Source organism: Schistocerca cancellata, chromosome 2 (genome assembly GCF_023864275.1).
Source record: "Schistocerca cancellata isolate TAMUIC-IGC-003103 chromosome 2, iqSchCanc2.1, whole genome shotgun sequence".
NCBI classification, from domain to species: domain Eukaryota; kingdom Metazoa; phylum Arthropoda; class Insecta; order Orthoptera; family Acrididae; genus Schistocerca; species Schistocerca cancellata.
The window spans coordinates 798,127,521-798,149,369 of record NC_064627.1 but is presented as its reverse complement, the minus strand read 5'-3'; the positions used below and the strand labels follow the sequence as shown (position 1 = coordinate 798,149,369).

At 38.6% G+C, this 21,849-nt stretch overlaps 1 protein-coding gene across 2 annotated transcripts in view; it reads left to right on the top strand.

Annotated features, from left to right (window-relative positions):
• The window catches only part of LOC126162652 (probable multidrug resistance-associated protein lethal(2)03659), a 481,199-nt gene that overhangs the window by 396,998 nt on the left and 62,352 nt on the right, over positions 1 to 21,849 (top strand). For both annotated transcript variants that reach the window (XM_049919289.1, XM_049919290.1), the window contains 2 exons: positions 976 to 1,221; positions 16,230 to 16,402. In XM_049919289.1, the coding sequence (XP_049775246.1) occupies positions 976 to 1,221; positions 16,230 to 16,402 (419 nt within the window). The remainder of the gene's footprint in view (positions 1 to 975; positions 1,222 to 16,229; positions 16,403 to 21,849) is intronic.

The window sequence follows — 21,849 nt, the reverse complement described above, 5'->3', positions numbered from 1 at the left end:
TAACATCTAGTCTGTATTTACTAAGAATATTAGTTCAATATCTAGATATTGAAGCAATAAAAATAGCGTATTTTGGGTTGGTGCATCCCCATCTATCTTAGGGAATTGTATCGTGGGGTGGGTGTAGCCAATACAATATAAGAAGGGTATTTGTATTGCAGAAAAGAGTAATAAGAACAATGGAAAAGTAAGACCCAGAACTTCATGCAAAAACCTGTTTATTAATTTTAATATCATGGCTATCTATGCAGTATATATGTTTCAATCAGTATTATTAGTGAAAAAAGACAAAAAAGTGACAAACAGAAATATGGAAATACATGATTACGATACAAGACACAAATCAGACTTTCATATGGTGAGTAGAAGATTGAATTTAACAATGAATACCCCATTCATTAAGGGAGCAATATTTTATAATTCTCTGTGAAACAACCTAAAACAGCTTTCTGGTAGAATTTTTAAAAATGAGTTGAAAAAATGGCTTATATTGAAGTGCCCATACAGTATGGTGCTGACATGATTTGACCTCAGGAATGCTATGTTAAATATACTTAAATGATCTTTTACTTAATAGCATGTAATCTATATATATTGTGTATCAATAATCTAAATGTAATTATTGTAACATTGACCATGCATGTTAAATACATGTTTCGAGCTGTAAGATAAATAAATAAATAAAAAACAGTGTTCCATGGAAATCACAGATAGAAGTATTCTGAATGATGCACAACAAAAGAAAACTTTAATACTGTGGTGGTCAACAATAAGACAAATAATTCATAATCATGTTCTTAATACCATGTATACATTGCACAGTGTAAAATTCACCATCATGTTCTTAATATCAAGTATACATTCCACAGTGTAACTGAAGTACTTAAAGATAGATTAATGATCACATTATTCAGTTAATTTATAAACTACGAGACTGTTCTATTGGGACTAATTGTTGCAAAATTTTCATTGCAGGTTGGCATAGTTGGTCGAACAGGAGCCGGAAAATCCTCCATTATTGCTGCACTTTTCAGGCTAGCTAACATAGAAGGAGAAATTATGATTGACAACATAGACACAGGTACTATAGGCCTCCGTGATTTACGCCCTAAAATCTCAGTCATTCCTCAGGAACCGGTGCTCTTCTCTGGATCTCTCCGTAAGAACTTGGATCCATTTGATGAATTTCCAGATGCTGAACTTTGGCAGGCTCTGGAAGCAGTAAGTTTTTGAACAGTGACTTACATGTCTGCTTTACACACTTACATTTACATTCTTAGAAAAATGTATTTCTTGTAGTTTTTGCTTTCTTGTAATTTATACAGTTGAAGAATTATTTTCAGAGTACTGTATAAGTCTAAAGTTGGAATATTTTTTCCTGGTTTCAAATGTGTAGCAATATTATAATCAAACAATGGAAAATCCAGCATGGAATGTAACAATATTATGAGAAGGAAAGTTGCTATTCACCAGAGATTCTGAGTCGCAGATAGGGACAGCAAAAAGACTCTCACAATTATAGCTTTCAGCCATTAAGGTCTTCGTCAACAACACACACACACACACACACACACACACACACACACACACACACACACACACACACACACACACACCAGGGGGCGCATGCACGCACGCAACTCACACACACATCTGCAGTCTCAGGCAACTGAAACCACACTTATATTTGTGATTTAAAAGTTACCAACTTTATACTAGTAGACCATACAGACAGATAGTGGTGCAATCTGAGGCTGCAATTTGTATTGCTAAACTGATTTTCCAATAGTATGATGACAACTATTATCCCTACCAAACTGTTCTGAACATATCACTATTGAAGAGAGAAGATAACAATTTGTCAAATATTAATATAGATGTTGTGTATAGATTTTGTTATTATCATTCAGGAACTGTGTAATGTGCATCTGTACCTTTATTGTAATTGTATCTGTTGTATAGGAAATTGTAATTTATGTAAATGTAAATGGCGGGTGAGCCAGAACACACCTACAAAATTTCAGAGGTTGTTCAGGGATACCTTCTAAGTATATGGGTAGATCATAGTATGGGCCGGTATTTATGGCTACGATGAAGAACAAATGCAGCGGTTGCATCTATGTAAACTTTATTAGCCAACATAAATACATGCAACTGCTTTGGACCAAGACTCAGATTGCACTACTATCTGTCTGCACAGTCCAAAGATTGTTCCCTTCTTGTGGCATAAGGTGTCTGGAGACTGTGTTGAGATCAATACTCTCACAGATACCCCCCTCCCCCTCTGCTGCTGGGAGTGTGGAGCACTGTAGGTTATTGCTGTGCTGTGTCAAGTGCAAGGCTGGTGTAGGTCATGGATGGTGCATGAGCAGACACAGTCGGACCATTTATCATGCGGCCTGCATCTTGCATGGGTTGTTGCTCTTTAGTGGCACCAAGTGCAGCAGTAAGTGAGAAGATGAAGGCACAGGGGCATTTGGCCAGCCGTGTCATTGCTGGCATGTGAGCAGACTCAGCTGGACTGTTTCTCGAATGATTGTTGTAACGGATGCATAGATTGTAGACATGGTACAGTGCCAGATGTTGCAATGAATGTCATGGGTGCTGTAACATGACCTGGATAGCAAAGCTGGGGAGATGGTAGATCAGCAGGAGATCGGTCATTGAGAGACAATTCTGCTGGTGGAGAAAGAAGCAGCAACATACTTTGGTTACCAGTAGTGCCAACCAAGGTCTCATACTCGGGATGTGGTGTATTCAGAACATCTTGTGGGGCACAGACAGGTGTGAGGCAGGAGAGGGGGAGGTCATAGACTTGCCACAAAGCAAGATGAGAAATGTCTGCAGCCCGTGTTGGAGTATGGGTCAGTGTATGGCGGCTTCTGGGCTGCCCGAACCATGTCATCCCTCACTATGACAAATTCACATATAGAGAGCTCTTCGTCTGTGAATACCTTGAGGGTTGTATTATGAGGAGCTGGAGCTGGCAAGTGCATCTTCTGAATGTGCTGACAGATGCACTGTATGAGTTCTGGTAGGTCCTGTTGATGTCCATCAGTAATAAGTTGTGCAAAGTCAGCTGGTAGAACTAGTGGTTCCCCATACACTCCCTGCTAGGGAGACATATAAGTCTTCCTTATATGAGGAGCAAATGCTGAAAACCCAGGGCAGCTTGGTCCACAAACAGGGTTGACACATTAGGACCACCTTCATGCTCCTGTATCACATCCCCATAAGGTCATTGCTCTGTGGGTGATGCCCTGTTGTCTGTGTGTAGGTAATTCTGCAGAGCTAGCACAAGGCACTGAATAGATCCAACTTGAAATGGTGGCCCCAGTCAGTGGTGAACAACTCAGGTGCACCAAAATGAGTGATCTAGGTTTCCACTAAAGCACATGTAGCCGATTCGATGGTGGTGTTACATAGGGGTGTTGTTTCAACCCAATGGGATGTTATGTCAGCGACCAGAAATAGATAAAGGAATCTCTCACAATCTGAGTGGTGCAATGACGTCCAAGTGGATGTGACAAAATCTGGTCTTGAGAATCGGGAACTGTGTGAGTTGCAGTTGAGTATGGCCATTAGTTTTTGAATGCTGCAAGCAAGGCAGCTCTGTCTCCAGTGACAGCAGTCACACTTGACATCAGGCCACAAAAACCTGTCTGTCACTGATCATACCAATACTTTGATGCCCAGGTGGCTAATGTTGTGAAACATTTCTTGGTGCAAAGTGAGTAGAACTATGGGCTGTGGTCTGTCTTGAGAAACATCACAGAGCAGTGTCATATTAGCAGAGAGCAAACTGCAACAGTCAGTCTCCAGTTTTGTAGCTCTATCATTGAGAAGATCTGTGATAATGGAATCTTTGTTTGCTCATCTTCCATAAGTCCATAATCACACTGCAAGGATATTGCACAGATTCGGGACGGATAGTCAGCGATGATGTTTCCGTACTGTGAATGTGGCACACATTAGTAGTACACTGTGCAATAAAGTCCAAGTGTCTGTACCACTGAGGGCTGAGGCTTTGAGAGGAGTTTCTAATGGCAGCAACTGGTGGCTTGTGGTCAGCATGTATAGCTACCTGACATCCTTCAGTGTCTTCTTGAAAATGTTTCACAGCTGTGTACACTGGAGAATCTTACAGTCAAAGGCCAATCATTTAGACAAAGACTGTGAAAGTTTCCTCAAGAAGAATTGTGATGGTTGAAGTACTCTATCAAAACCTGCTGAAGTACTGCACCCATCACAGAGTCACTAACATCAGTGGTCATTGTGAAGTGAGCTTCTGGGTTAGAGAAACAGAGAGAGAGAAGGCATACACCAAGGTGTTCTTTGCTTTACAGAATGCCTCAGATATCTCCACTGTCCAGTCAGTTTTCCAATTACCCTGCTTTCTTTGCCTGACAAGCCGTCTGTAAGGGGAGACTGAAATTCAACAGCATACAGGAGCTGTCTGCAATAAAAATTGAGAATCCCAAGGAAACGATGTAAGTCATAAGTTTTGGGAAGAGGCTAGTTTTTAACCATATCCATTCATTCATTGGTTGGCTTAATGCCTGATATATTAAGTGTTAAATAAGAATGTTAATTCTGACTGACATAGCTGTGACTTGGCAATATTGATAATAACACCGCCCTGCTGCAGGATGGCTCTGAATCCTTCTAGGCGAAGTGTGTCCTCCTCTGAGTAACACAAGAAAAGCAAAATACCACCAAGGTAAGTTTAACAATATGGGAAGTAGCAGAGGAGACCATCAATGAACTCCGGCAATGTTTGCACAACATTCTTTAAGCCATAAGGTGTTATGATGGCAGTCTTGTATGTTGTCAGGGTGCATCAGAATCTTTAGATATGTGCAATTACAGCCAATGATGCTAAAGATTTGAAGTTTTGGGACAGGGTAGTTGTCATGGATTGTTCTTGAGCTTGGAACTCTTTACACGCTACAAAGTCTTACTCTACCATCTTTTTTGGGAACAAGTTTAATTTGTGATGCCAAGGCTCTGTCAGATGGGCGGACAATACCTTATTGTAAATGTTCGTGAATGGTGTTTTTAGCTATTTGTAAATCTTCTGGACACAGTTGATGACATTTGTGTCTGATGAGAGGACTATCTGTTGTCTCACTACTATGCACTGTACCACTGTGAACTGCAGGTGATGGCCAAGGCCAGTGCACTGTTTACTAACACTGCAGGTAGTGGCGTTGTTGTCTAGGAGTGGTGGTGGCTGTGGTGAGTGCTGCACTGAGACCAGTGTTGACACTGGCACTGAGGAGGAGATGACCACTGAAATATGCTCACTATTTTTATATACTTGAATTTAGCATATTTCGTGACAGTATTCACTTTTCCGTGGATGTTTATAAGATGATATTTGACTTTTTTGTGTTGTTCTTCAGTCGTCTAGTGAAAGTATGATTCCATAATGCTGTTTTGTCGGCTGCAGAAATGACCTGGTTTAGTGCATTTGCCTCATTTTTGGTGCTTCAAATACCATTTTTCTGAATGTGCTTCCTTCTTGATGTTTATATAAAAAAGTAGTAGAATAACTCATTTTTGCTGGTCACTTGCAAATTATTATAATGGGGACCTATACATTGTTCCACCATCACACACCAAGTGTTCACTGCTGACTGACTACAGTCAAAGATGACTTCAGCGTCAAAGACATTTCACACAACACACAAGCTTCCACTTGTAACCAGTCTCTCTGATATTATTCGTCACATCTACTAATATTAATCAATATGCTGTCACTCTCAAACATATAAGCAAATTAGCATAAAATAAGGCAAATTACAATTCACAAAAAATATTCTGACAAAAATATAAGAAAACATTTACAACCTCCCTCATTAGATTTGGTATCGACAAATCCGGTAGAAAACAACACATCTCCCAGATCCATTACACCACCTCATCTGTGGCAGCTGGTTTGAAATGATTGTTTATGTCCAGTGTCTGTGAATGTTGTGAAAGAATGCCTATGAAGTCCAGGCCCATAGGTGCGAGAGTAGTGCACAATGCGGGATGTTGTCCTGTTTGACACAACTGATCATTGTGAAGTGAGCTCACTTATATGTATGCATGCTGCTGCAAGTTCAGCTTACAAAAGGCTGATGCAGTGGTAGAGGTCAGAATTTTCATTGTGAGGTAAACATGCTTCCATGAAGTGGTCAATGAATTGCTGTTGATTGGAGAGAACCACCCTTGAACCCAAGCTCCAGTAAAGTGGTTCATTAACACCACGTGCACTATGTCAGTTGAAAGATTGTGGTGGCATAGGAAGCCCATATCAACAGTAGGCATGCGCATGTCTATGACATAAAATGTTCACGTGCATTGTAAATCCTCTGTAAGCTGAATGGTGTGTGGTGCCATGGATAGAGATTTCCACATCATCTGTCTAATAGTCAATGATGATGGTTCAAAAGAGGGCATGCTGTCATAGGGTAGGCAATTGATATCAGAGCCCACATCCACAAGGAAGAATTGTTTTGTAGGTATGCCTTGAATGAAGAGGCATCTGCCACAAGTACTGTAGAAGTGACATGAGCCTGTGCAAAATATGAGACTGAGAGACGACTATGTTGTGTTGAATTGGCTGAAGTGCCTATTTCAGCCCTCTGAAGGCATTGAAAACTCAAATGGTTTTCAAAATTTTTGAACTGTCTGCTCAGGGTAGCATGAAATCAGCATAACAATGGTTGTGAAGAGGTCATGTCACTGGGTATGTCCTTTCCTGTGATGGTGGTGGTGTGTTCTTGCTGCAGCATGTTGGAGCCAGAGGGTGAGGTGTGACATCACTGTCAGTTTGCATTGAGCTGGCTCTGCTGGCAGTAGTTGGCATTGAAGAGAGTAACACCCCTGTGTTGCCTGGTGTGTCATCACCCTGGTTGTTTATCAATTGATGGTGACAGATATTGGAGAACATACAGTCAACAAACATGAATCGTATGTCAAGAGGTTCAGATTCATGTGTAATGATCAGTAGTAGTGGTAGTTCCGTTGGTAGTTTAACCATCCATAGTGTCCATAATTCCATGTCTGTCATGAGGGCATGGTCAATGGTAGCAAGGAGACATTGCCAGAGATGTGATGGAGTGTTGTTGTGCAGTTGTTGATTGTACATAGCCTCCAGCACTTATCATTCAGGGATACATGAAAGGCACTGCAGGAGTGTGAATGTCACTGCCTTGTATTTTTTCATTTGAGGTGGCAACACTATGATGTCAGTGACGACTTCTGCTTGACATCCTGGATGGTAGAGTAAACTGATGTGTCTCGTACCATCATTGAGGAATCCTGTTGCTGTAAAAATTTTGTCAATTGTTGCGAACTACAAGATGGGACTAGCAACATCAAAAGGTGGGATTGAGGTGAAAACTAAGCTTCAGACATTAAGTGAAGACCAAATTTCCAGTATTATCTCTTGTAGCCGACAAGGTGGCTGCTGACTGTGTATGAAGCCCTATTTGTTGTGGCAAATTGGAAAATGACTTGATGTTTGCATTTCATGATGTGAAAGATTTAGGAGGTACACAATTTGTGTTACACATATGTTGCACTCAGTTTCAATTGGGAGCACTGCCATAAAGGCACTGTCTTCCAAATCTGAAAGTAACTACTTAGTGTGAAGCAACATGACTGGCAATTGTTAATGTTGCAGGACATTGTGGGGCAGCATGCCAATGTTCATATTGCACATGCAATGCAGAATGCATGGATGATGCAAAAATGTCCCCACGAACACTCTGGAATCATTGCACACTGGTAACACTATTAATAGTGGTGCTGTACTCATGGTATGAGAATAGAGTCATAAGTGGTGGAAATTATTGATGTACTAAAAGTTTGATGATGTCAGTATGAATGAGTCTTAAGTCATTGGCACACTCAGTTTCCAGAACAGTTCATATAGTACATTGCAATCCTTTCATCACTGCAGAAGCAGCACACTGGTTGGAGCATTGTGTGACAGCCACACTGTTGTGATGAAAAATGGCAAAAATGTGAAGAATTGCATGTTTCATGACTGATGTGAGGTCACCAATGTGAGTAGATCATAGTATGGGCCAGTATTTATGACTACCATAAATAACAAATGCAGTGGATGTATCTACATATACTTTACTACCCAACATAAATACATGCAACTGGCTCACACCAAGATACAGATCACACTACTCTCTCTCTGCATAGTACAAAAATCATCCTCTTCTCGTGGTGGAGAGTATCTGGATACTGCATCAAGATCAATATTCCCACCAGTATTTTGGTGTGAGGAACCCACAGTCCCTGGCAGCTCATTACAGAGTAATAATGTAATAATGATTCATTGAGTTTGTTACCACGGTTACCTTTGTTTGTGTGAAAATACCTTCACAAAACTGAAAAAGCCTGTAATATGTAAATATTGAAACGTGTTTAAATAAACCTTTTTTTAAAGAGGAAGACCTTTTATTCATGAAGTGTGCATTGGTTTGAAATATTATTGTTATAGAATATGAGAAAATTGTTCAATGCTACTTTGGTAACAATACCAACAGAAACAAGCTACAAATGTGTGGCAAAAATTTGATCGAGCATTGCTGAGACAATAATGTCCCTGTTGCTGTATACCATGGCTTAAGGTATGTGTGTATGTGCAGTGTGCAAGACTTGCCCCCACTTGGTCTGTGTGGTAGTTTCTTGCTGTCATCCCAGCACAACCATTGTATTGCCAAATGACACCAACACTAGTCTGGAAATATTTTTATGAAGTGGCATAGCAATGAAGTACAATTCTTCATTTGCCTTCAATGATTAAAGATTTGTCTGCCATTTCTATAAAATAACAGAAGAGGAAGGGAACAGTTAATAAATTAAAAACTTAACAACAATTCATTCATAGTACACCACAAAAATAGAAAGTAGCTGATCTGCTGCCTGTTTGTCCACATAGTAGTCTACACAATACGGCTTCATCTGCTTGTAGCCCTTGAAAGCAGACAAATTACCATGAAAAAAAGAGTCCTTCAACCTCAGTCTTCACCCTTTAGCACTGACTATTTGTAATGCATAAAAAGTGGTATGATCTGCAATTACAACATGATTTTTAACACTCTAAGCGCCAAGCCCGTAAAATTTACGGGCCTGGGATCGCGCGAAAATCACCAAGCCCGTAAAATTTACGGGCCGCTACATTTAATTTCATTCAAAACACTGCAACGTTATTTCTACGGGTTTGGCCAGCGCTATACGTTTTTCAGATGTTTATTAACAAAATGCGTCCATAGATGTCACGGCAGCGCTGTAATTCATGTTAAAACTTATCTTTGCGTTCTCAGTCTGTATATCATTCAGTTGTTTGTCATCATGTTTCGGCGCGGTTTATCAGACGCAGAAATTGCGGATTTGATCAATCATAGCGACACTCTGGATAATGTAGAGAGTGATTCAGACGATTCTGAATGCAATGGTGTGTTTGAAGGTACGTATTTCCGAATTTTCCACGTAATTGTGCAGTACGCACATATCTGTTGAACATGTGTAAACGATGTATGTAGTTACACATAATGTGATATTCTTTTTAGAAGACGAGATTGATGACAGTTTGTCTTCAGATGAAGACGAGAATGATGTTGAAGGTGTTGCTTCAAATCCAGCAGCTGTGCCGTATCCGAAAGACAGTGAGTGGACTGCAGTTGACACCTACCGACCTCTGCCTGTCAACACGACACCCAGGCAGATACTAGTGGATATTGATGAGTCGAGTTCTGTACTGGATTGCAGTAAAGTGTTCCTTACTGACAGTGACGTAAATGAACTCAAGAGACAGACAAATTTGTATGCATCACAGACAATACAGAAGAAAAGAAGAGGAAATAATCTGAAGCCCCATTCAGTTTTGAGTTCGTGGAAGCCAGTGACTATAAGTGAGATGAGGCGTTTCTTGGGTATTATTTTCCACATGTGTGTTTCGAAAAAGCCCAAAATTGCGGACCATTGGAGCACTAATCCTGTTCTTAGTTGTAACTTTTGTCCCCATGTCATGAGCCGTTTGCGTTTCACTCAGATACTGTCATGCTTGCATCTTGTTGACAATTCAAATCAGAAAAAACCAGGCGAAGATGGATTTCATCCACTTTACAAAGTTTTGCCATATTATAATAATTTGAAGGAGCGATGTATCCAGGCATATCGTCCCTCAGAAAAAGTGACAATTGATGAAGGAATTTGCCCATTTCGAGGTCGTGTGAGTTTCCGTGTTTACATGCAAAATAAGCCTCATAAGTATGGACTGAAAGTATATGCTGTTGCTGAAGCCAGTAGTGGCTATGTTGTAAATTTTGAAGTTTATGCTGGTAAGCATATTGTTGACAATTCTTCGTCTGCGGTTATTTTGCGATTGTTGTCTGACAGCAGCTTGCTGAACAAAGGCCACACTGTGTATTTAGATCGATTTTATTCCAGTCCAGAGCTATTTCAGCAACTGGCAGAGAAAGGCACTGGAGCTGTTGGTACTGTGAACAAATCCAGGAAAGGATTGCCTAAAGATTTAGTATCTGCTAAGCTGAAAAAGGGCGAAATGTCTTTTCGGCGTAAAGATAATGTATTGGCAATGAAGTGGAAAGATAAGAGAGATGTGTATACATTGTCTACAAGGCATCAAGCAACATTTGGTACGCATACTAAGAGAAATGGGTCTGTAGTATTGAAACCACTTCAGGTACTTGATTACAACCTCAATAAAATTGGAGTGGATATTGGAGACCAACGCCTGCAGTACAATCCGTTCCAGCACAGAACTGTGAAATGGTGGCGAAAATTATATTTCCATTTGCTGCTTATGGGAGTATCAAATGCATTTTGGCTGTACAATGCAGTGCACAGGAAGAAAATTACAATAACAGACTTTATAACAGTGCTTGCAGTTCAGCTTGTTGAAGACGACACACTTGAATTCATTCCAAGAAATGAAGGAACTGTAGGTCGGCTAACAAAGAGACATTTTTTGCAGCACATACCTGCAACTACTAAGAAGTATGCTGCTCGTGTGTGTCACGTGTGCAGTTCCAGGAGCAAGAAACAGAGTGGCAAGGCTTCTCGCAAAGAGACACGATACGAATGTGAACAGTGTGGCGTTGCACTCTGCCTGGAACCTTGCTTTAAAATTTTCCACACTAAAAAACAATATGATTCTGTGTGAAATTTATATGTAATACTGTATACTATCAGAAACATGTAATGTAGTGCCACAATTTTGGTTAAAAATAAATCACAATTGTATTCCCTTATTCGTATGACTTTTTCTAAATTCTTAAAACATCTAAGTGATTTCTATAACTGTACCTTAAAGCTGTGCATTGTAAAGTAGTTTCTTTCACTCAGAATTAAAGTAGAAATGTGCAGCTTCAAGATGGTACCAAATTTGCCACAATCCAAACAGTAGATTTGATGCAGTAATTTTTTTAATATTGGTAAAATTGCCCGGTTTCTAGGGACGGGTGCATAAAATAGGCCTGGTACAGAGAGTGTTAAGCAGAGTTTCAACTTTTTAAGAAACTGCCAATGGTGGACAGGCTAAGATTTTTTATTTGCATTTTTAATTTAATATTTTGATTCTAAGTATCTTGAAATGGAGTAAGTCAAAGTTTTTCAGTCTTCATCCACTGTCTAGCTTTATTACTGAAAAAAATAGGAATAAAAAACCAGGCCTTGGTTAGTACAGAAACTGGTTATTTTGAGCGGTTTTAACAGTCAGGTAAAACTGGCATGGGAAAAAAACAGAGATAACTGGCATCCCCAATAGATACACAGACACACATCTCAAATAGAAACAAATTTGCACTGTTGTGCGCTATTTTCAGTGCAGTACAGACACAAAGCTAACTGGGACAAGAAACCAAATGAAATTCAGTAACCCTGTAATGAGCCCCCAGAGACCATGGGTCCCTTACACCGAAATGTTCAGAAGGTATTCTTAAAATACCTTCTAATGTTTGTTGGTGGAGTTCCGGTTCATCTTGTATGTAAGCATAATTTTGATACATCCAACATCCATGGTGAACTTGTAGCCATATGGGCCCATTGAACATAGAATAAATAAATAAAATCAAATAAATAAGTGATGACCAACTGGAAGATAAGGAGGTAAATAAGGGAGGGAGAAATTACACACCTCCTTCCACAACCCCCCCCCCCCCCCCCCCCCCGCCCCACACACACACGAAACTTGAATTGTATGAGAAGTTACATCCCTTAAGTATGTTAACATTTATTTGTGATACACAACACAAATCTATAGTGAAAAATTCCTTGGTGGGACCAGAACAAGATCCCATCACGAAAGAGAATCTTTTGAGACATGGAATACATTACAAAAGAGTGTCAGCTGTTCGGAACTAATCTGTACATAATCAAGAAAGGGGTAATTATTCTATAGTATACTATTTTCATTGTGTTGCTAGGAACTGTCTTTGTGAGCTGGCTAAGGAGATATAAGGCAATACTGACTTTTCCCATACTGCAAATCTTCATCAACGTACACACCCCAAACTTTGTAGCTCCCTGTTTCTGTTGCTGAGATGTTATGTACATTCTTTACATTGTTTTGGTCAGAACTAACCACTTTAAATACCAGTAATTGAGATTTGGCAACATTCAACTTGATGATTTGATTGCTAAACTATTCTGTTACTTCTGTTACACCATTAGTAGTGAAAGATTCTATTGCCTTACATTCTCCACCATAGAATAAGACTGAGGTGTCAACTGCATAGCCTATTATGTGGGGGTTAATAGATTGTGCAATGTCATTAATGTATACAACTGAAGAATGGCTCTTCCACCCCTCCATAGAGGTCACTGCACCCCCAACCAACATGAGGCATGTCACTGTCCATCTTACTGAACTGCTATAATACTATATTAACAACAAACTGTCACTATACTGCTAAATGATAGTCATGATTAAGTCATGTAAATCTAATTGAGTAAATTAGAAAGATATCTGCTTTTGGTGCCATCTCAGTTATACTATGCAGCTGCTGTTTATTTGTTATAAGTAGCTTAATATTTACTTAATCACAATGGTATTTCTTGGACAAAATATGTACCAGTTTCTGAAAATACTGAGTTCTATTTATGGTACATTAATTCTTGTCATGCAGATTAACTATGAACACCATTACCTGGCCCATAGCTAACAGAAATTTTCAAAATCTGAATCCAGATCTTCAGATAATTTTAAAAAGAGTGGACTGGTAGGTGTTCACAGTGGTTCAATGGCTTGCCAGTACTTAAATTCATGAGGCAAAATGCCAAGTGACAGACACACCTTCAAGCAGAAAAAGTTATCACCTTGGTTTTGAAGCTGTTCAGTTTCTTTTTCAGAGAGGAAAGAGACAGGGTTGGGAAGAAAGAGCAAGTCACTCAGATCCCAGGTTACGTGGCTAATGGGAGAGCCACTTCCCATTACTGAAGTTGGCACTGAGTTGGAAATGGAGATTAAAATGGACTGAGCAATGAATAAGTATACATGTTCTTGCTGCTACTGTCCTCAACATGTTCCATATGAGAATGTTGTATGTTGAAGGTGTAGCCAAATTTGTGACCAGCTGTACTGACTAATAACTTGAGGCATCACACCAGTATATAATAAGAAACAAAACTTACACGTCAGTTGGTATCACATGTTGTCTCACAGGTTGCCACACTTCTGATGCTGTGTTTCACTGATATGGTGGGAATGGCTGGGGTGTAGAGAAGATTTCACAATGGAGTCGTTCTTGTAATAAGTAAAACAAATGAGCTGGAGAACCAGTTTGCATGTATGGGTTTACATTAAGGCATGTTTTAGTTTTCTCCATAGACTTCACTGACCTGATGATAATTTCAGCCACTTTCACACCTTTAGCTCCAAGAAAACAAACACAGCACGTATTTCATAATTGGTGGGATTCTCAATCAGAGGAGGCATTTCAGATACTCACAAACAAATGTAAACACATCAAACATTGGTGGAAATCATGTAAAAAATTAGATTAATGTACAGTTCATCTAGAAATAAAATTTCTGAGAAGAGTCTACTTGTTTTATTTTTGTTTCAGAATGGTTCGTACTTAAAAGAACCCCATATTTATTCATCAGAAACCTCTGTATTCAATTTTTGAATTCTTACTTTCACATCACTACACATTTACTCTTAGAAGGTTTTTATTTCCATTCATAGTCATAAACATTCTCAAACACGCAGAGCGCCCCCCCGCCTCCCCCCCCTCCCCTCTTACACACACACACACACACACACACACACACACACACACACACACACACACACACACACACACACACACAGATGTGTGTTTGGGTGTTTGTGTACCTGAACTGGAAAAAGAGCAGTAGTGTGGTGTTCTGTGCATCATGAAACAATCAACTGCAGGTGAGTTGTCTTTCTTCTGCCCTATTTAAAAATAATTTTCATGTACTCTTGTGTTTCCTTGTATAGAGCTGGAAGGGCAGTTCTATATGCTGACTTTAAGATCTTCAATATGCCCCACTTTGTGGAAAGAAAAATTAATAATCTCTAGAAAATAAATAAAAAATTAAAATAATTTGTTACTACTCACAACTTCTGCAGTTATTTGATTTCAACATTCCATAATAAAAGACCCATGTTACCTGTATGAAATGTGTGAATGTTTAATTGAAACAAGCTTTTACTCCTACAGCATTTAGATAGCAACTGTTTCTTTATAATGATCTATTTGGTCATGTAAACCTTAAGCTAGCAGTAGCGGGCAGACAACAGCTAGAACCAACAGCAACTTCCCCCCTCCTCTAAATAATGACTTTTCTGCTAGCGGATGTCCACTTAAAAAGATTACTGCCATTACAGAAAAGAACAATATGATCTATATAAGGGGTAGTCATACAGGTTCATGTGTGGAAGTGTTTGTGAAGCACAGATACCTAATAATATATTATTTATATATATATTTAAATTAGTTATGGTTACCTACTAAGGAGACTGCCCACACTACGCTTGTCCATCCTCTTTTAGAATACTGCTGCACACTATGGGATCCTTACCAGGTAGGACTGACAGACTACACTGAAAAAGTTCAAAGAAAGGCAGCACTTTTTGTATTATCGCAAAATATGGGAGAGAGTGTCACAGAAATAATACAGGATTTGGGCTGGACATCATTAAAAGAAAGGCGTTTTTCGTTGCCACAGAATCTTCTCACGAAATTCCAATCACCAACTTTTTCCTCTGAATTCGAAAATATTTTGTTGACACCGACCTACATAGGGAAGAACAATCATCACAATAAAATAAGGGAAATCAGAGCTCGTACAGAAAGATATAGGTGTTCATTCTTTCCTTGCGCTATACGAGACTGGAATAATAGAGAACTGTGAAGGTGGTTCAATGAACTGTCTTCCAGGCACTTAAATGTGATTTGCAGAGTATCCATGTAGATGTATATGTACATGTAGAGTCAACTAATGCAAGTTATCAAGTGCAGTGATGTAGGTTACATTATCACAACAGCAGGACAAAATTTAACTATTTCCTGAAAAGAGAAACATTAAAAATGACGGACAGATGCTCATAAATCAATGGTTTGATTTGGTTTAAAAAACTACCAAACTCTCTGAGGACATATATGAGGAATGGTTTTAACAGAAAATTAAAATCTTTCTTAATAATTTTTTTTACGTCCATTCGACCAATTTTAAGCCACAGATTGTCACATAAACTAGTATCATATCAACTATAAAGTAAAGAATGTATAAAATAGATATAAAATGAAACAATTGCAGTATAATTTTGTAAGTATAATTATTGTCATACTATTATTTCTCATGTTTGCAAAACCAATTATTGTGGTTGCTCCATGATAAAATATGTTAACAAATAAATAAATGGAAAGTTTATTATCAACATTCTTAAATCTAAATCCTGTCATCCAGCGCAATATTACTTTTATAACTTGTGTCTGTCTTTTGGAGCGACTTTTCATTTTCCTACCATGTGTAAATTTCTTCCTATTGCCTCTCTGTCTTTCTTAAAATAGATCTATGTAGGATACTAAAAATTCGGTATCTCTCTTGCTCCAGCATATAAGTTCTATTAGTCTGCTCTATTTATTGCTGTTTTGGCATTGTAAATAATGCTTCTTTTTTTCTCATATAAGGTTAATATTAATACTGAGTTTTCTCTGTATTTGCAGGTTGAACTGAAAGATGTAGTAAATGAAACACCAGCAGGGCTTAATTTTCAAGTGTCAGAGGGTGGATCTAATTTCAGTGTTGGCCAAAGGCAGCTGATCTGCTTAGCAAGAGCTGTTATTCGCAAAAACAAAATACTTGTTCTTGATGAAGCAACAGCTAATGTGGATCCTGTGTAAGTTCCTTCTGTTCATTGTGGATGCTTGTCACAAATGAGAAAATAAAAGATGGTTGCTTATTAACAGATGAATGATATATCCATTGGAAATTATTAACAAGGTTTCTTGAAATTACTGCAGTCAGACACCTTTTGTTTTGTTCTTCAATTTTTGTTATTGCATTACCAGTTTCAAACCACCTAGCAATTCATCATCAGATGATACATATGTATAATATGTACCATCTGATAATGAATTGCTAGGCAGTTCAAAACCAGTAAAGGGACAGTAACAAAAGGTGATTGGTTGCATTAATTTCAAGAAGCTTTATTCGTCATAGTCATAGTGATCCTCATCCATAATGGATAAAAGTTTTAATTATTAACAAGTTCTTGATAAGAACTGCATATAGAATAGTAATAATCTCAATTTGCTCACAATAACTTTACAGCCTCGGATATCATCACTTTTAAATGACCTTGAAAAGGAGGTGGTTTTCAGTTCATCATATATTCTTATTATTCAGGTTTGAATTCTACTAGACCACACAGTGTACAACAAATGGCACTTCAGAGTTTTGCTTTAGCTTTTGTTTGTGCCTCATTCCCTCAGAATGGGCTCATTTCCTGTCATTAGTTGTTCTGATCTTCATGGATTGTTCTTGTCCGGCCAACTACCCAGGTGTGAACTTTCTGCCTAATTTTGTTCAGGCAGGTATATCATGTTGTTTTATTCTTGCTTGTTTCAGGCCTTCCGTTGTTGCACTGATTCATTTTACTGTCTCAGTTTTACCTTTATTGCAACTATTGTAGAAGTCTATGACCTAGCTAGTTAAGCTGGTTGGTTTCATTATTTTAGTATACCCATAAAATTTTTGCCTGTGTATTTTTACATCCAGGTAACTATTAATATACTTTTCAATTTGGTTATTTGCTCTTGTCTGTGTGTTCATTCTTCAGTGTACTTGGAACCATAAGTATTCTTGAGTACTTTTCATTCTCTCTTTTGGATTGCTTCAGTGCCCTTATTTCTGCTTAACGGGTGATTCAGCCTCATAAAGACACTCTAGTTTGATGACTGTGTGTTAGTGTCTCAGTTTTCTTAACTTTGAGATTAATTTTTGTTATGGATATCTTTCGTAAACCTGAAAGGTGTTTCATTCTGTAACAACAAATTTTGTAACCAGTCTTTCTCAGTCCAGTGTTCTGAATGGTTTCACCTAAATATTTGAACTCAGAAACACTCTCAATTTTCCTGTGTTTAGATTTGAGAATTTTGGTTGTCTGATAGTTGACAGACATGTATTTTGTTTTATAAATGACATTTGGAGGTTTCCCTTACCACTGTTTTTTTAAAAGAATTTCTGTCTGAATGTCCAGAAGCAGAATCACTATGCCATGCACAAAAGCTTATCAATCTATTCTAATGCTGGTTCTTCTTTTTTTGATTTGTTCATCAATTTAACCATCGATTTTATTTTTTGCCGCATTTAGATTACATTTTGAAGACCAGAGTTTAAAATTAATGAAGAAAATTGATCACCTTGTCTCACTCCTGTCTAAATTTCAAAATGTTCCCCAAACTTTACTTTAGATTTTGTACTATTTAGTGTTTCACTAATAATTGGAGTAATTTTGAGGTCCAGATTCTGAAGAGAGACTTGTAGCCCACCAATTCATAAACTTCTTAAAAAATTTACTGTGATAGCAACTACTTCCATATTTTAAATTTTTTATGTCAGTGAATTGATTTCAGAACTGAAATTTATTGTGGGGGAAATATGTTTGGCCTGGATGTTGCCGCACTCATCCCATTCTGTATTATTATTCTTATTATTATTATTATTATTATTATTAACAACATCAGTTCCATCTCCCATCTTATGTTTCAGTTTGCTAAATGTTCTGCATGCACACTAAAACTACCTGCCACAGTTTATCCTTGTTAGTTTCAATAATGCAGCAAAAGAAAAAAAATCACTGTTTAGGCAAATAAATAGTTAAATGTCACACTGTGTGTTGTGTCCCATTCCAATAATTAAGTTGTTAAGCCAAGGGGGTGAAATGTCACACTGTGTGTTGTGTTCCATTCCAATAATTAAGTTGTTAAGCGAAGGGGGTGACTGTGGGGTGATGAATCAAGACTGTACTGTTAGTTTGTGGAAGTGGGTGCTGCCTCATCTTGACCCCAGATTGTGCCAGTTCAGTTCTGTTGTTCAACCTCTATATAGTTTCCAGGTGGTTATCTGCATTTGTCTAAGCAATGGAGGATGAGCATTTTCCCCTCAGTTATACACTATACAGTCCACATGCTTATCTGGGTGGTAATGTGCTTGCCCCCCATGCAATCGGGTCCGAGTTCGATTCCCGGCCAGGGCGGAAATTTTCTCCGCTCAGGGATTGGGTGTTGTGTTGTTCTCATCATCATTTCATCCTCTTCATTGGCATGCAAGTCACCCAATGCAGTGTCAAATGAAATAAGACTTGCACCTGGCAGCTCAGCTTCCCAAAATAGGGGCCTCCCGGCCAATGATGCCATACACTCATTTCCATTTATACACAATAAAAACAGGGATAAATACATCTATATTATAACACTATAGCACATTGATATACCTACCTGCTGATTTTATCATAAGTTGTCATGTTTTGACAAAATATAATCAGAACATTTATACAAACAGAGAGATAAACAGAAGAATACGTCACATCTCTGCTATTTGTGTTGGTACTCTCATAAGAAATTAGTTCCTTCTCCATGCTGTACTATGTTCTGCCATTGCTCCTGAAACCATCTCAGTGGTTCCCATCATATATTAATGATGGCACAGTTGAGGATTTTTAATAATAATTACAATAATAACAACAATATATAAAGGGTAGAATTGTAAGCTGTTACGCAGTATCTATGTATCAGGTATTGAGAGTTTGAATAGATCAACACACAAGAAGAGTCATTCATCCAAATGTAAGCAGCATTTGGAAAGGTTTCACAGATGAAGGATAATAAATGTAACTTATTTTAAGGTTTTAGGGCAAGCAGACTTGGGAGTTCTGCAATAATTCCATCTTAAACAGATGCCTCGTAATTTTTTTAGCCTTTTAATTTGTCCATCAATTTCCTATTCACTTGGTGCTTGTCAGTTTGGATTGGGTTTTAGAGGAATTTGTGGTGGAAATCATTACACGGGCTCAGCACAATTTAACAGTTTCCACTAATATACTCTGCAATTGTCTTATTTGTCCACCTCCTATCTTGATGCAGATGTTTGGTGCTGGTACCTATTTGGCTTTGTTTTAGTTTTATAAATAGTTCTAGTGTAAATCTTTTGAAAATTTTATTCAATTTTACAGACATAACTGTTCTCATATTGTCTCTTTGTTTGTCTAATTGAGTTTGAAGTTGCTAGATTGCAAATTTACATTTTTTATTTGATACTATTTGTAATGTAACCCATTAGAAAGGAATGGATGAAATTAAATTGATTGTACTTAATTTTTCCAAATGCTTATTGTTCAGAAGTGGGATATATCCCAGTAACCACAGGATGAGTACAATGAAAGAACCTAATCATTAGATAATAGAAACACCAGGTTGGAATATCAAATATATAAGGAAAAGATAGATTGCTAACTACTATAATGATGACATGTTAAGTTGCAGACAGGCATAATAAAAAGACACACATTAGCTTTTGGACAAAGCTTTCATCAGGGAGGAAAACACATGCACACATTCATTCACACAAGCAAGCACACCTCAAGCACTCATGACTGTCATCTCCTGCAGCTCAGATTGGAATGCATCTGTCATGTAGAATGGAAGCAGCAATCTGGAGGGAATGGGGAAGGGGAGGGAGGCTGTGGGGCAGGGAAGGTCTGTGTGTGTGTGTGGGGGGGGGGGGGGGGAGTGAAAAAGGAGAGGAGTTGGGAAGGGAAAGAAAGGCATGTGCATTGGCAGATGCAGATGGCAGCACACAAAGAGGGTGGGAGACAAGAAAAGGGATGAGATGATAGGACAGAGGGGGTGGAAACAATTGGGTGGAATGTGGATGACATTAGATTACCATAGGCTGAGGCCAGGATAATTTCAGAGGGGTTAATCCCCATTTGCACAATTCAAAAAATCTGATGGTTGAGAGGAAGATCCAGCTGGCTCTGGTAGTGAAGCTGCCATTGAAATAAAGCATGTTATGTTCAGCTGCACGTTGTGTTGCAGGGCAGTCTACTGTCAGGGTTGCCACAAGTTCTGGAAATCAGGGAATTTCAAATGTATAGGGGAAATCAGGGAAATATCAGGGAAACTTGAAAAAATAAATAAAAAATAAAAACACTGGAAAAATCTCATTTTTGTCTCTGTAACATGAAATTGTTTTTTACTGATATGTCATGCTTTGCCTCTTGCTGGGTGCAGCTGCTTCCCTACTCTCTCATTCTTACTGCTTCTCCCTTTCCTACCCCTCCACTCAGCTTGCAGTCAGTGCTGCCACCACTACTTGCTGCCAGCCTACAAACTACTGATGTGAGGCAGGAGGCATGAGGAGTGGTTGTTTGGATCTTATTCTCAGATCTTGTGGATGCAGCAGCTGGAGACAATGGTCATGTGTGCATGAGTTGTGTCTGCATGATTGTGCGAATGTGTGTGCACTTTCATTTTCTGTGGCCAAAAATTTAGTAGTGAGTGTGAGTGTCTTTTCTATGTTCCTGTCTGTGGCTCAGCAATTATCTTTAGGGTGAGTTGCTACCTGTCCTCATTAGTATTGATTCTCAGGTTATTCATGCAAGTTATCTGTTGTGTGGATGATCACTGCGGTCTCATTCCAACAACATCCTATTTGTGACACATGAATAGCTGGCCACACGAGTGGTCTTCCATGACGGGCCAAAACTGCAGGCCATTTCTGTGGGTATCTCTGATGGATCAGGTCTGCCGATCTGAAGCCCATAGTTTCCCACTAACGTGTGGGCTCTGTTTGTCAGATCTAGTCTCACTGATGTGGCAGATTTTCATGGTTTATTCATGGACCTGGGACTGTGGTGCTCCTGGGCAAGTCAGAGGCCACGGGTGATGGATTTCAGGAATTTCAAATGCCTCACCACAAGTACATTGTACAGTGTGACGTTCTATAGACATGTTATTTATTCCAGTACATTTTGGCACTTTGAAAGTAGTTTATATATTAGAAAATATGGACGACAAGGAGAAGAAAATTGTGGCAGTCACTGGCAGTTTGAATGCTATGTACTTGTATATTTCTTGAAAGAAACATCACACAAGACCTGTAGAACAATAGACATAACACAGTGGGTAATAACCAACAATAACAAACATAGTAGAACCAACATTTTATTGGCAGTCACCTATAGTGTTGATTTACACAACTCTTCCCCACCTTATACCTTTCTTTCAAGAGGCCTACTTTTTTCTGAGGTTTTTTTCTGAAAGCAGTGAAGGTGTTTTAAAT